General features: G+C 43.6%; 1 protein-coding gene across 6 annotated transcripts in view; it reads right to left on the bottom strand.

Moving 5' to 3' along the window:
• LOC122556122 (phospholipase D1-like) overlaps positions 1-16860 on the bottom strand; it is a 154259-nt gene that overhangs the window by 58199 nt on the left and 79200 nt on the right. For all 6 annotated transcript variants that reach the window (XM_087993372.1, XM_087993370.1, XM_087993371.1 and 3 more), the window contains 5 exons: positions 10198-10389; positions 8396-8529; positions 6418-6563; positions 4143-4251; positions 1839-1904 (listed from right to left, as the gene is read on the bottom strand). In XM_087993372.1, coding sequence (XP_087849498.1) covers positions 1839-1904; positions 4143-4251; positions 6418-6563; positions 8396-8529; positions 10198-10354 — 612 coding nt within the window. In that variant the 5' untranslated portion in view covers positions 10355-10389. The remainder of the gene's footprint in view (positions 1-1838; positions 1905-4142; positions 4252-6417; positions 6564-8395; positions 8530-10197; positions 10390-16860) is intronic.

Below are 16860 nucleotides of genomic sequence, written 5' to 3'. Positions count from 1 at the left end.
GGGCTTTAATCCAGCTGCAGGACTTGATGATCACACATTCACAATATAACGAAATGTAGATTGTCAATCTGTATAATCCTCTCAGTGACGGGCTGTAAGAGCGGCAGGAATTTCTGGCAATCACCCTAACCCTTATCACTGGGCAGCTGACTGAGTAAACAGTCTGAGAGCCTGATGTTTGAACATCATTCCCTTTTCATCTCTTCAGAATGTGGCTGCCTTGTGGATCATCTTTCACCCAAACATATACTCAGCAGCAATGGTCATACAGATGGGCGGTCAGAATAGTTTGCTGGATGCTGAATCACACTGACCCCTTTATCTATGTGTGTCACCCCAGGCTGCAACAACAGCTTTACCCTAGTAACCAGAGTAAAGCTATCTTCCTTTCACACATGGTCACATTGAGTCAATTTTCCAGAACAGGGACTGAGCAAGCACTTGGACAGAAAACATTTCAATGGATGAGGGTAAATGAACCACATCTTATAATTAAGGCCAGAAGTGAGGTTAGGAAACACATTTTCAGACAAGCATGGAACTATTCTACTCGAATACTGTAGTTTCCTCTGGCGCTCAAGTTAAATTTCAAATAAAAACGTAAAGCATCTTTGGAGAGAGAAACAGAGTTAACATTTCAAGTCCTAATGACCCTTCTTCAGAACTTCTGTAGTTCTTTGTTTTAGAACTAAAGAAGGGAAGGGTCACTGGACTCAAAACATTAACTTGGTTTCTTTCTCCATGGATGCTGCCAGACCCACTAGCATTTGCTGCTCTTATTTCTGATATCCAGCATCTGCGGTATTTTGCTTTGTACTTTAAATCTCAGATGGACAGATTGTTACGTGGCACGGCAATATTCCCATTAGGGACATGGTGCCACCATGCATGGAGGGAGCTACAGACCATAAATCCATTGAATGGTGCAATAGGTTTGACGGCCTTAATGGCCTGGACCTGTTTCTCTGAGCCAGTGAGGAAACCTACAGTAAGATGAGGAGTCAATCATGCATGAGGCTGCACCTTCATTCTATAAGATCACTGATCTGTTCCCTCAACTCCTCTTTACATTCCACTTCACCCCACCCTCATATCCTTAGATGATATAATTTCCTTAATTCAGTAAATAATAATGAAAGTACTACTGTGACCATTCATTGGTGAGCCATTTTTCCTGACTTATACAAGATGGAATTCAACTGACTTCCACTATCCTTTTCAACACCCTGCCTTTCTCTTTAAGAGATTGAGATTACATATATTTTCTGACCAATCTGCTCCAAATGTTTATTACACACAACCCCAGGGGAAGGTGAGACTTGAACTTGGAGCTACCAAGCTCAGAAGTAGGGACAGTACCACTACACCACAAGACCCTCAAAGTTATGACTGCATTCATAATTCCCAAATCCTTCCCTGCTGTGACATTCTCTTGATCTGATCATCCTCATATTTCACAAAAATGGAAGGGGATCAAAGTCATTCTGAAACTGTGCGCTGTGACTTCTTTCTTAAATGATCAGGGTTAACTTGAGCACCACTTAATCTTTCACACAAAGGCCCCAGATTCTTCATTTTTAATTTGTGCAAATAAACTGGGAAATGTAATATATTACTTTAATCCTTAATGCGTTCAGTGGATGGCTGCTGGAAGGATCCTGAATCACGATGGGCCAAAACTGGCGAAGGCCCTCTTCAGTATGAATGATGATTGTCAGTCAGGGAATGGGGAGAAAGGCCTTCACTGAGAAGAGAGCTGAGGGATCCTTCACCTCGCCGGGCCTCAGTGTAACACCTAAATCAACGGGCAGCACAGAGACAGCAGGTAGAGGGCTTACCGTCGCATGATAATTCCTGTACATAGGCATCTTCAGCAGCTTGGTCAAGTAATCTTCCAGTTGCTTCTGCAAATGGAAGTTAAGGATTTCAGAGAATACAAATTAAAAAGGTGTTCATCTGTCTGCATTCACACACTGACCAAGGAGCATGCCATGTATGGCAGAATACAAGCAAGATACTTATGTCATAGGTTTAATTATCAGAATAATGTGAGTTCAAATCCCAACACAGAAATAAAAAAAATTCAAATTGGTTTAATTACAGCAAAAGATCAGTCAGTAAAAAAACCCAACAGTAAGTAGGAAGTGTCTGGGCTGCTGTGAAAACTCAACGGGTTCACTAATACCATTTAAGGCAGTGATTTGGTCATCCTAACCTGACCCACACTCTCCCCACTGGTAACTGTTAAACATCAACTGCAATCCAACATTGGCATGCTCCTTCGATCCTGGCTCCTTGAGAAAACCAGATTTCAACCCATCTTTTCTCGTTGTGTTTTCTGCTGCCAAGGAGTTAATCTCTGGAATTTCCTCCCCTAAACGCTCCAAGTCTTTTCTTCCTTGAGTCTCCTCTTAAAGCCATCTCCTTGACTAAAGTTGTGGACACCTCTCCTGATAGACCAACACACAGGTCAGTGACAAATTGTGTCTGATTCCAGGCCCTTACATCAGCTGGGGACATTTTATTACATTACCTAAAAGTAAGTTAATGGGTGGCTGTGGCATTGTGATAATGTCACTGGACCAGTAATCCAGAACCCCAGGGTAAAGTTCTTGGAACCTGGAGTTCAAATCCCGCCAACAATGTCATTGATGAATATTGAATTCAATAAGGATGTAAAATAAGAAGCTAACTAAATGGTGACCATGAAACCAAGTGTCATTAAAAAAAACTATCTAGCTCACTAATGCTCCTGAGAGAAGGATATCTGCTTTCCTTACCCAGTCTGGATTGCACGTGACTCCAGACCTACAGCAATGTGGTTGACTCTGGGCACTTGGGGATGGACAATAAATCCAGTAACAATAACATCCCATGAACAAGTGTAAAAGAAATGTTCTTGTACGTTCTAGGGTGGAATTTCAACCAGGAACTGAGGACGATGACAGCAAGCCAAAAACTCGAATAAGGAAGGGATACCTGTTATGTGCTAATCAGGCACGCCCAAGTAGCCAGCAGTGGGCCTTCCTTGGGACAGTGGTGAAGACCCAGGATTAGCAAGGGCTCCAGGCCACATTGGAGTGACAGCAGCGAGGCGTTGCTGGCTAGGTAGTTTGGAATAAATGGTGGAGATGTTTCTCTCAGCAGTTCATCCTTCTGCTCCTAGTTACGTGCCATATTCCTTCATCAGGTACTTTTTGCGCCTGAAAACGAGGCTCCCTGTTCACCCCCAGGGGCTCACAATAAAACACAGCAGGGTTTGAATTTTGGGCTCTCAGCATTGGTGACTGCCTCACTCGCTGCTGGTTCATAAGTAGCACCTCGAGGATGAGGTACTTAGGAGGGCACTAATTGCCGACTTTAAGCTGTCCATTAGTACTGGGCAAGAAGGCCATTCATGACCCCTTTAGCCACACCAGAAGCAGGAAGGAGGTGGGATTGTCACTTACCCATCGCCTGCCAAATTAAACATTCTACCACATCCCCCATCTCCAAATTTATGTTGAATCCTGCCCGCTGTGGGAAACATCCCGTGAGGTTAATACCCAGGATTACACAGAGTCACACTGGCCAAGCTTAACCCAGAGTTTGTGGTCAACAAGCCTCATCAGGTTACACATACAAAGCTGGTACAGGTTGACGAGAGGTGATTAAGGGCTGATTTGTTTCAGGTATATAAGGACGATGGAGGGATTTCACTCCTTGAGAGGATAGTTAATGCAGCAAAGTATCTTCACAGTAACTTTGGTCATTGAATAAAGTCCAGACAGAGTCAGGCAGATTTTCGATGAGAAAGAGAGTTCAATGGGAACTGACAGGAAAGCAATGTGAAGGCTAAGGTCAGATCAGCCATGATCTTATCGAATGCCATAGATGGGCTAAATGGTTTACTCCTGCTCCTAGTTCTTATGACCTTATAGTGATAAACAAAGATGGAAGAGGTTTCAAAGATCGGAAGCAGAGATGGTGTTGAAGCATTTGGAAAAACAGATGGGAGAAATTTCAAACTGAAGCTGTGCCAGGCTGGAATCCGAACTACAAATACCTGGTCCTTGCAGCTGCATGTGTAGCTGGCACCTCTACGCATGGAACTGGCCCCTGAGCAGTACCATAATATGCCCACAATGCCATATGGAGCTTACCCGGCGGCTCGAGATCTGTTCCTCTCTAATGATGAGGTCTGAACTGCGAGGCAGAGAAGGCATACTCCGGGGCTCCCCTCTCTTCACTGTCTGTCTCCTCACTGTGTAGCTGGAAGTTAACATAAAGTGCATCAGAAGAAAAGACATTTCAGCCCAACGAAAGTCCCACAAGATATTTCCGCACTCTCCACCCAATTAGTCTCCTACAGGGAAAATGTATCACATTCCATAATCGCAGAAAAACCCAGAACTCATCAAAGCACAAAAGTATCCACCCATCCATCATCATATCTCAACTCTTCACCCCCTGGTACATCGACACAACATGTACCTGTTTAAATGGACATTAAGAATTCAGCAGGTTTCTCGGAAGGACAGGAATAATCATGGACTATATTCTTTCCACAACTAACACCAGTAAAAACCTAGACAATCAGGACTGGATAAAAGGAAGTGCTCAGTTGGCTAAATTGAGACTGCAGTTAGTTGCCTGGGAAATGCTTTGCTGTGTGACTGAGTGACCTTGTAAAGCACTTTTGTGTATATAACTCTTTCCTTACAATTTTGGTTGTGGGTTAAGTGGGGGGTTCCTCTTTCCTTGCAAGAACTTGAAGCAGCGCGATTCACAGCTCCTTGTTCAAAAGGGAAGTTAGGAAACAGGTCTTTATACAAAGATTGGAGAAGTACAGAACTCACTCTGACAAACAACTGCTGAGGTCATTAGGTTTTGCTGGACACGAGCACATTGAGGAGTTTGGGGCCGATGTGGGTCAAATGTAGATCAGCCAGAATCTCATTGAGTGGTGCAACAGAATGAAGGGGGTGAATGGTCTTCTCCTATTCCTATCATTTTCATCCCCATACCGGGGATGAACTGCTACAACAGCCTGCATTTACCTAAGTGTTTAAAATTGTAGTATTTCCCACATCAGTATTAACCAGCAGAAACCTGACACTGAGCACATGAAGAGATATTAGGATTAATGAAAAATTCTCCATTTGAAGAGGTCAATGTTAAGAAGTATTTTAAAGGAGAAGGTGGAAAGTGGTGGACAGGCTTTGGGAAGAAATTCCAGAGCTTAGGGCCCAGGGATACGAAGAGAGGCAAGGGTAATTGGGGAAAAGGCAGGAAGGTAGAGTGGGGGTTATCAGATCAGCTGCAATCTCATTGAATGGGACAGCAGATTATGTGGACTGAATGGCCCATTTCTGCTCCATACATCTTATGGTCTGATGGTAAATATGGAGCTGAGGTCATGGCAGGGAGTGAGCTTCAATGGGGAAGAGGAAAGTGACACTTGATGGGAACAAGAGGAGCTATTGAAGAAATTCAGAACACTGGTGTTTGTAAAGGTGATTCAAGAAATTTGGGAAGTAGGCTCTGAAAATTCTCTCCCTGAATTAACTCAAATTAATTCAAATGTTGTTGTTAAAGGAGTACAGATCTGAGGGGCTGAATGGCTTCTTCTGCTTTTCATGGTTAAGTGAAAGTACTCACTATTAAATGTACTAAACATTTATATTGAGAGTACCAAGAATGAATGGCCAGTTTTGCACTTGGTGTTTCAGTTGAAAACCTTTCTTCTGGACTCCCTTGCTCAATTCCTCATGCCCCCTATCCCCGGGCTCTCCAAAAGGTTATCCTTCAGGATTCAGGGACAGCATCCTCACTGCTGAAGTTTGCAATAGCGTGGGGGTGCAACTGAGTTGCCTTGCCGCCCTGCTCTCCTACCCAGAAGCCTGGGTGAAAGGTGGCCTGGCCCAGGCTAGCAGAGATGGGAATGAATTGGAGGGAAAGAGGAAGTGTCACTATTGAGTCAACCTTCATTCCTATTGACCCTTTCTTGAGGAAAACAACAAGAAGGAAAGAAAGGGACAGGCAATGGGTGGCATGGTGGCTCAGTGGTTAGCACTGCTGCCTCTCGGTGCCAGGGACCTGGGTTCGATTCCAACCTCAGGTGACTTGTTTGTGAGGAGTTTGCACATTCTCCCCGTGTCTGCGAGGGTTTCTTCCCACGGTTCAAAGATGTGCAGGTTGGATGAATTGGCCATGCTAATTTACCCATAGCGTTCAGAGATGTGTAGGTTAGCTATATTAGTTAGGGATAAATATAGGGCAGGGGAATTGATCTGGGTGAGTTACTCTTCAGAGGATCACTGTGCAGTTGTTGGGTTGAAGGGCCTGTTTCCACACTGTAGGGATTCTATGATTCTACCCTGTACTCTGTAAATAATCTATGATGACTCCCGGTTTATGGTTCAGGTCGAAGATTACCTGCGTGTCGGGATTGGCAGGCGGAGGAAGGCTTTGTATCGGAGAAGCTCTCTGTGAAGATCTTGAAAATGCTTGAATTTCCTCTTGACCTTCCAGGTGAACTCTCCATGTTTCAATTCAACGGTGTAGATGTTAGGACTTGGGACCTGGTGATGCAAACAGACAAGAAATTAAAACCAAACTGTGCGCAGTAGTGAGAACTATGAAAAATGCAGGGAACAGGAATGACAAAGCAATGCCAAGCAGTGTGGCTGATCAATGCTTCACACTCGTGTCAAGTGCAGAATAAGACAGTAGACTGGGGTCTGGGACGAATGTTTCATCAAAAGCCAGCACCTGTAACAGTGCAGCACGGGCACTGTTAGCCTGGATAGCATGCTCACAGCAGGACAATCTCCCGGATGGGATGCATCCTGGATAACAGAGGGAAATGAGACTGGAAAATGCAGTGGATCTTCGCTATGATCCTCCAATTTTCATCAGGGTGTTAACAAATGACTGGAGGATTGTAAATAAATGACTGGAGATTGTTCAAACAAATCTGGACTAAACTTAGCAACCAGCTGACAGTGGGCCAGTCAGACAAATGTTGATAATGCGGAATCTTTTACAGACATTAGCTATTGCCAGTTGGAAAGGTACAGGTCAACAAATGAAAGCACAGTTTATAAAATTAAAGTGAATTAACAGGTTAGAGGTCTTCAGTGCAGCAATGGAGAGGGTTGATAAAGTTAATGTGATTGAAGTTGACTATAGGGACTTTCAAAAGGTCTTTAATAAAGAATGTGTAATAGACTTGTTTAGAAAATTGAAAATTGCATCCCACAGGATTAAATCAGAATGGTTGCATAGATATGAGCTTGGCTAACAGATGGAAAGCAGACGATTGTCTGTCGACTGAAGGGATATATCCACCAGTGTCGCCCAGATTCAGTACTGGAATCACTGCTCTTTCCAATATAAATTAATGATCTGAACTTAGAATCCTTACAATGTCGAAACAGGTCATTCAGCTCATCGGGTCCATACTGACACCCCCCCAAACCACCACATCCCATTTCCTATGGCGATTCCATCTAGCCTGCACATCCCTGGATACCATGGGAAATTTAGCACAGCCAATCCACCTAACCCGCATCTCTTTGGACAGTGGGGGAATCCAGACTGGGGGGTACTCGTACGGACACAGAGAGAATGTACAAACTCGATACAGACAGTTGCCCACGGCCGGGATCAAACCCAGGTCCCTGGTGCTGTCAGGCAACATGCTAATCAGTAAGCCACCATGCCAACTGGGATATGAAAGATATCCTTTCAAATGTGTAGTAAACAATAAAGCGAACAAAAACAGATTGGCAAGTGGGCAGACTTGTGGTAAATACACTTTAACACAGAATTGTGAAGTGATACATTTCAGTAGGCAGGAAATGAGAGGAAATATGACCTACATGGTACAAAGTGAACAGGGCTGCAGGAACAGAGATGGCTGGTGTTCAAAGTTTGGGAGAAGATTTGGTGTACATGTAGAGAATTCTTTGGAGGTAACGGGTCAAGTTGAGATACCTGAAAAGGCAGACTGGATTCTTGGCTTTATTGACACAGGCGTGGTTCAAAAGAGCTACAGAGTCACGCTAAGCCTTTATAAAATGCAGGTTAGGCCTCAGTTCTGTGTTCAGTGTTCATTTCTGGACATAAAACTTCAGGAAAGATGTCAAGGCCTTACAAAGTGTGTGGTGAGGATGTGCTCAAATGGTACAAGAGATGGGAGACTTCAGTTGGAAATCTCAACCTGGACTACAGCGGTTCACCACCACCTTCTCAACAACAATTAGGGACGGGCAGTAAGCTAACCCAGCCAGTGATGCCCGCATCCCATGAACAAATGAATAATTAAATTTGTGCTGAGAAGTTAATAGTAGTAGAGATAGTGGTGACAGAAGTCAAACCATGTTTCAGTTCCCCACGCAGAGCCCTTCACCTTTGATGTAGATGTGAATCGTTCCACCTCCAAAACATGGACTTTGATTGGTTCTCCAGTCAGGTACACCTGAATCTCAGGTTCCTTGAAGGATTTGGTCTTGTAAATGGCTGAGAATGGAATCTGAGAGCCAACTGAAACATAGAAACATAGAAGATATTACTCAGAAGGAAGCCATTTGGCCCATAGTGTATGTGCCAGCAAAATATACTCAAGTTCAACATTTTTCAATGGAAGATAAACTGCTGCCTGTGGTCCTGTGATTACAGTCAGCAGCAGTCTTGCTTCAAAGACTTCAGCCTGTATTAGGAATAGGAAGATAGGAGCAGGAGGAGGCCATTCAGCCTTATCATGTATCTTCTGTCATTCAATGAGATCACAGCTGATCCATATTTAAATTCCATCCACCATCTTTGCCTCCACTTCTCTTAGTACCACGAGTTAGCAAAAATCTAAACTTAAAATTAATTATCAATCCAGCCACAACAATAATTGGTGTTTGTGAAATGCAATTCCCCACATTCATAAATCTTTGAGTAAAGAAGTACCTCCTAACTTCTCTGGCTTCGAATTTAAGGTTATGGCCCCTTGTCCATTTCTCTCTACCTGCTTCTTAACTCCTTTCAACACCTTAAGGATACTCAATCATATCATCAGATGACACTCCTGACATAGTACCTATGAGAGGGTGGAACTATGTTGTGGGTGAGATGTTAAATTTAATTTGCTTCTAGTCTCTCAAGTGGATATGAAAGATCCTATCACCATTGTTTCAAAGAACATCTGATGAACTTCATTCAATTGACCATTTCGACCATTTAAGACAAACTAGTCATCATTGAAAGGTCATTGTGAGCACAGATATCGACAGAATCTAAAGCACCGAACAATCCCATTCAGCTTAACATCACAGTGCTGCAGTTTCTACTTAGTAAGATCCTCCAGCCACTCCTTTTCATCTCACCTTATCTCTCTTTGCCTCTCTGCTGCACTTATCCAGCTTCCCCTTAAATGTACTCTCTGTCTTAATCATTTCACATCATCACAGGTAAACAGGTTTCTCCTGAATTCCCATCTGGATTAATTAAGGACCATCTTATATTCGTGAGCCCCACTTCTGGTGAAGCACATAAAACTGTCAAGCCTCTTCAAAAGTTTGAGCTTATCTATTGGATCACTCCCTCAGCCTCTCTTTCCTACGACTCAGCAGCCAACCACAACACACTGGTGTTTCAATAAAACATCACAATGATTGAGAGTTTCTGGCACAAATACACTGGAGTAATTTGAAACCTTCATAACTTCCAGGGTTCGGCCTCAGCTGGAATATTCCAACCCTGCACTATAGTCCTTGGAGAAGGTGAAGGAGGGTTTTACAGGAATGGGATCAAAGATGAGGGATTTCAGTTGGGTGCATTGACTGGAAAAACTCGGATTATGATCCTTGCAGCAGAGGTGGTTAAGGGGACATTTAATGAAAGGATTTGATTTGCGTAGAAAGGAACAAGTTGTTACCAGCGGTAGGAGGGTCAGTAACCAGGGGACACAGGTTTAAAATAACAGACAGGAAAACAGCAACGATGAAGAGTTTTTTTGCACAGTGATTATGATTTGGAAAAAGGTTTGCAGAATTTTGTGGGCAAAGTGGAACTCATTCGATAGATCTTGCAAAGAACTAGTACAGCCTCAATGGGCCAAATGGTGTCCATTGGTGATTTGATTATAATTGAATATGTAATAAGGGAGAACAGCGCTTTCAAGTGTTGGTCAATTCTTGTACTTGAAGTGAAAATCATACTCACTGGGTTCTCTCGCATCATTGCCAGAATCAAAGTCCACATCATCTCCTTCCAGACGTAGCTCATTGGTATCAAGATTCTCCATCAGTTGGCTAATGTCTGTGGCCACACCTTTTAGCGCAGATGATCGTTGTAAGGGACTCTGAAATCGGTCTGACATCGTGAGCACTAACACCTAGGCACAAGGCAACTGCCCTGAAAATAAAACGAAAAGAAAATCAGCAACTTGCATTTATATAGCACCTTTAACATAGTGAAACATTTCAAGATATTTCACCGGAATCTTATAAAGGAAAATTTGACACTGAGCCACAGAAATGAAGATATTGTATACAAATGCCCTAAAGAAGGAAATTGAGGTAAAGAGGCTTAAGGAAGGATTTCCAAAGCATAGAGATGTAATTGTATAGCTGCCAATTGTGCAGCAATTAACATTAGGAATTATATCAGGATTAAAAGAATGGAGCTATAATCAGACAATTGTGATTTGTCAAAGATAGCATCACAGAATCCCGACAGTGAGGAAAGAGGTTATTTTGCCCATTGAGTCCGAACTAACCCTGCAAAGAGCAGCCTACCTAGATTCTACCCTATCCCCACATTTCCCATGGTTAATCCACCTAGCATACACATCCCTGAACACCATGGGCAATTCAGCATGGTCAATCCACTTAACTTGCACATCTTTGGATTGTAGGAGGAAACCGGAACACCTAAAGGAAACGCAGACATGGGGAGAACATGCAGACTCCACATAAGCAGTCATCTCAGGGTGGAATTGACCCTTACAGAGCTTTGGAATTGTCAAGTCTCGAGATCACCAAGGCGTAAATGATGGCTTCAACAGCAAATGAGGTGAGACAGGAGAGGAGATGGATGAAGTTGGAAATAGGTGATCTGAGGAGTTCAGAAGCTATCAGAGTCCATATGACAGCAAAGAGAAAAATTATCAAAGCATTAAAAACTGTGTATTTTGCCATTTTCTTCAATCATTTCTGTTCATTACTTGTAAAGGTACAGAAAGAGAAACAAGAGGCTGTTTCAACTGATAGTCAAACATCATCCCGTGTTTGTGGGGGTTTCCTCCAGGTCCTCCGGTTTCCTCCCACAGTTCAAAGATGTTTGGTTGCACGTTGTTTCAGTGGTTAGCACTGCTGCCTCAGAGCACCAGGGACCCAGGTTCGATTCCCACCTCGGGTGACTGTTGGTGTAGAGTTTGCATGTTGTCTGCGTGGATTTCCTCCCACAATCCAAAGTTGTGCAGGTCAGGTGAATTGGCCATGCTAAATTGCCAAAAGTGTTAGGTGCAATAGTCAAGGGTAAATAAGGGGTAGAGGAATGGGTCTGGGTGGGTTGCTCTTCGGAGGGTCGGTTTGGACTTGTTGGGCTGAAGGGCTTGTTTCCATACTGTAGGGAATCTAATCTAATCATGTGCAGGTTAGGTGGATTATCATAGAGAATCATAAGAATCCCTACAGTGTGGAAACAGGCCATTTGACCCAACAAGTCCACACCGATTAGCCATTGAAAATGCAGGGTTCCAGGGAGAGGGTAGGAGGGGTGAGTCTGGGCAGGATTCTTTTTGGAGGGTCAATGTAGACCCAATGAGTCAAATGGTGTATTACCACATTATAGTGCTTCTATGATTCTGTGATTTGTTCGTCTGTCAGAAAGTAGAATAATGCCAGCAGTGCTGTGTCAGGTACTATGTTGGCAGTGTCTGGATGGGCCATTCGGAAAGAGGGGGTTGACCAGGAAAACCTTCTGGAAAATGGTCAAGTTGGCAACCTGAGAGGAAATGCAGGAAGGAATGGGACGAATTTGAAAAAGAGCTGTTGAACAATGATTTCATTTCCCTCTTTTTTCAACTGAGCTTGCAAATGAGTCAAAGTCTAGACTGTAGCAGGAGTCAGTCGAAATGCTGACAAACTATTGGGTCAGACCAAAACACAGGCCCTGGCATAACTCCAAGGAGATGATAGTCTGAGACAATGCAGCATACCAGTCAAATGCACTTGACTACGCAGAGACCAGTCCCAGTGACACATCCCCGAAGACAAAGTCACTATAAATGCCAGAGGAAACATCACAGAAGCGCTTCACAGGAGGCTCCCAAGCACTGAGGATGTCACCTAGACAGGGGACGAAACGTCTGCAACACAAATTCCCATCTTGGCGAACAGAACCTCAACAACGAGCACCCGAGCTACAAATCTTCTCACAAACTTTGAACAAAGTCACATGCTGGAGAGAAACTGAAAAAGAGGACTTTCATCTTCATAGTGTTCTTCATGACATCAGGATGTTCCAAATGATTTACAGCCAACGAAATACTGGGAGATTTGGAAGCAGAGTGTGTTTTGTTCATAAATATTCTCTGTGGGTTGGAAGGTGCAGGAATAGATTTTGTCCACTGATCAGTCTTCTTTTGCAGTCCATCTACAATTGCCCTTACCACAGGGACAATGCCCCCATTGAAGAAAATTTATGTAAAGCCTCTCATAGAATCCATATACTCCAGAAAGAGGCCATTCGGCCCATTGAGTCTGGACTGGCCTTCAAAGAGCATTCTACCCAGACCTAGCCACTGACCATATATTCGTAACCTCACATTTCCCAAAGTCAATTCACCTAACCTGCACATCACTCGCCTGTGGAAGGAAACTGGAGAATCCGGAGGAAATCCATACAGATATGGGGACAATGTGTAAACACCACACAGACAGTTGCCCGAGGCTGGAATCAAACCTATGAGGCAGCAGTGCTAACCACTGAGCCACCATGACACTCTTTTGCTTTCCCCCTACAGTGCAGATAGAGGCCATTCGGCCCATCAAGTCTGCACCAACCATCTGAGCAGCATACCACCGAGACCACCCCTCCTCCATCTCACTCCTGTAAACCCATGTCTGCCTGGTTAACCCACCTAACTTGCACATCTGTGGACACTATGAGCAATTTAGCATGGCCAATTCACCTAATTGTTGGATTATGGGAGGAAACTGAAGCACCCGGATGAAACCCACAAAGACACAGGAAGAATGTGCAAACTCCGCACAGACAGTCTCCCGATGTTAGGGTCACTGGCACTGTGAGGCAATGGTGCTAATCACTAGCCTGGAAACAGCATGTTTATGTTTAGTATTTCACTGTCCTCCACTTGTCACATCTCACTAGCCTGGTTTATCAGATATTGCTGCAGTTTTGTCCATTATTACTGAGTAAATAGATCCTGCTTGTTTCACCCTGATATCTCAGTGGCTGACACAGCGCTGGCCATAGACATTTGTGGTAAGGTGGTTAACAGCTCGCTTTTCGTGACAATTTTACTTGCCTTCTCAGAATTAGAACAGAACCTGTCTGTGCTAAATATGTCCTTTGTCTTAGAGTCATAGAGTCATAGAGATGTACAGCATGGAAACAGACCCTTTGGTCCAACCTGTCCATGCTTACCAGATATCCCAACCCAATCTAGTCCCAACTGCCAGCACCTGGACCATATCCCTCCAAACCCTTCCTATTCATATACCTATCCAAATGCCTCTTAAATGTTGCAATTGTACCAGCCTCCAACACATCCTCTGGCAGCTCATTCCATACACGTACCACCCTCTGCGTGAAAAAGTTGCCCCTTAGGTCTCTTTTATATCTTTCCCCTCTCACCCTAAACCTATGTTGTCTATATGCCCTCTAGTTCTGGACTCCCCAACCCCAGGGAAAAGACTTTGTCTATTTATCCTATCTATGCCCCTCATAATTTTGTAAACTTCTATAAGGTCACCCCTCAGCCTCCAACACTCCAGGGAAAACTGCCGCAGCCTATTCAACCTCTCCCTATAGCTCAAATCCTTCAACCCTGGCAACATCCTTGTAAATCTTTTCTGAACCCTTTCAAGTTTCACAACAAAAATCTCACCCCCACAGAACCACTGCAATTTGGTCAATTCACTGAGGCTGTGGCTTTTAGAAGGGCTAAGTCTGAATGTCCAGGGCCTGGCTTGTTGGCAGATCCACAGTGAACCGAGCAAAGTTATTGAGATTTAGTTTCAGGCAGACAAATGGGAAAATGCAGGCAGAAATCTTCTCCTTGGCTGTTGCCGGGGTCCCATTTGCTTCCTTGTAAGCATGTGCATGTAGTTGGAGGGGAATGGGCTCCTGATCGCGAGGCTCCTCCCAGCTGAGAAGTCCCTTCAAGCAATGACTATCTAAGGTATTAGTCCTGACCACTAGCAGTGAACCACTTCTGCTCTGTGTGGAACTGCACCCAACAATAGTCAGGGCTTCAGGTAAAAAGGGGATAAATGAATGTAGTTTTGGTATCACTGGACTCGAAACATACCTCTACTTTCTCCCCATGGATAGGATTTCCCCCTAACTGAAGATGATATAACCTTAGGATAAAGGGCAGGCTATTTAAGACCGAGATGAGGGGGGAGTTTCTTTACTCAGAGGATGGCAAATCTTTGGAATTCTCTGTCCCAGATTCAATATATAAATCGATAGATTTCAGGAGGTTAATGACATCAAGGGACATGGAGGTAGTGCAGGATCATGACATTGAGACAGACAGTCAAACAGCAGCACAGGTTTGATGGGATGAATGGCCTCCTCCCTGCTCCACATTCCTAAACTGGAATTCTGTTATAAACTAATAATAAACAACTTATGCACTGCAACTTCTACAAGTGCAATGCAACAGTGACAAAACGATGCCTTCATTCGGTTTGATTGATTGAAGGGCTAAGTATTGATCAGGACACTGAGGAGGTATGTTTTTCTTTGAGACAGTAACCATTACATGTACCTGAGAGAGCACGCAAGCCCTTTCTCAGCTGCACCTCTGACACTCTAACCCTCCTTTGGTACTGCTCCAGTTGTATTTTTTTGGAAGAGTGAGTTTCAGCTGGAATGTATTCTTTTGAAGTGCAGTGGCGCATTTTATTGTGTGAAAGGTGCTATATAAATGTAAGTTGCTTGTGAAGAATCTTTCAATGTGGAGCAAGTTTACGACAGTGTCAGGCGTTGAACTAGGGGCAAAGACTGACAGTTCACAGCTTGGAATATAAAAGGTACTACAAATCCAGTGGTCAGTGTGATCAACACGGTCCTGAATAGCAACATGATTGGAGTGGCTTCAGTCTCCTGTCACTGATGATTTAGCAGCTGATGAGCAGATCAGAAGAATCTAATCTAATTAAATGAAAAGTATACAGGTTACACTGAAAGCACAACCAGGAAGTAGAGGCTGGTTGATGTATCCTGTGGTGTTTAAGCACTGCCAAAACCACAGCCCGTTTTGAAAACACACATAATGCAACTAAAAGTAACCAATTTGGGCAAAAAATACATTTCTCCACAAATGTTTGTGATGACCCACGTGACATATAGTAGGAGAGTGTTATAATATATTTCAAAGAAGAACAAAGAAAATTTACAGCCCAGGAACAGGCCCTTCGATCCTCCAAGCCTGAGCCGATCAAAATGTACTGTCTAAACCTGTCGGTCAATTCCTAAGCATCTGTATCCCTTTATTCCCCACCTACTCATGCATTTATCCAGACGCATCTTAAATGAATCTACCGTGCCTGCCTCTATCACCTCTGCTGGCAACACGTTCCAAACGCCCACCACCCTCTGTGTGAAGTACTTGCCACATGTATCCCCCTTAAACATTCCACCTCTCACCTTGAAAGCATGACCTCTCGTTATTGAATCCTTCACCATGGGAAAAAGCTGGTCTCTATCCACCTTGTCTATACCCTTCATGATTTTGTAAACCCGTCATTTCAGTTTTTTTTTAATTCACAAAATGAAGGCGCTGCTGGGTGGGCCAGCACTCATTATTGATCCCAGAGCTCAGTTAAGAGTCAACCACATTGTTGTAGGGCTGGAGTCACATCTCAATGAAGGCCTTATGCCTGAAACGTTGATTCACCTGCTCCTTGGATGCTGCCTGGCTGGCTGTGCTTTTCCAGCACCACACTTTTGACTCTGGAATCATACGTAGGCCAGATCAGCTAAGGATGGCAGATTTCCTTTCTGAAAGGATATGAGTGAACGAGGTGATTTTCTCCCAACAGCAGATTTGTGATCATCATTAGATTACTCATTCCAGACTTTTCATGAATTCAAATTCCACCATCTGCCACGGTAGGATTTGAACCCAGGTCCCAGAACATCAGCTGGGTCTCTAAATGAACAGTCCAGAGATAATACCACTGGGCCATCACCTGCCCTTGTTATGTTATAGTATAAGTTCACTCATTGCATGGAGGTGTAATTTTACCAAAAGTACAGTCAATCTTTTTTTTAAAATCCTCATTTTTCTTGTTAAAAATGGGAACTGTCCTCACTAATTCAGTCCAGCTACAATATGATGTCATTTTTTTTGGATTCTAACTTCCATGTCACTATGAATCTCCACTGTAAAGTTGTAAAATACAATTTCTTATTCATTAAATTTTATAGGGCACAGGGAGTTCAGCAAAATCCACCAGTAAAATATTTCGACTTACACTGGAATAGAAACTTTAAAATGCTGGAAATACTTTGCCAGCTGGCCAACACCAGTGAAGAGAAGGAGAGTTAATGTTGCATTCCAGTATTGTCAGGAAGAAGCTTCGAGGTGCAACTGGATGTAAATACATGTAGAAATGACAACAGGTA

This window comes from Chiloscyllium plagiosum, unplaced genomic scaffold (assembly GCF_037043375.1).
Source record: "Chiloscyllium plagiosum isolate Xiang-an unplaced genomic scaffold, Cpla_swu_hap1 HiC_scaffold_13, whole genome shotgun sequence".
In the NCBI taxonomy this organism is placed as follows: Eukaryota; Metazoa; Chordata; class Chondrichthyes; order Orectolobiformes; family Hemiscylliidae; genus Chiloscyllium; species Chiloscyllium plagiosum.
The sequence above is the reverse complement of the archived record's forward strand: the minus strand, read 5'-3'. Positions and strand labels throughout refer to the sequence as shown.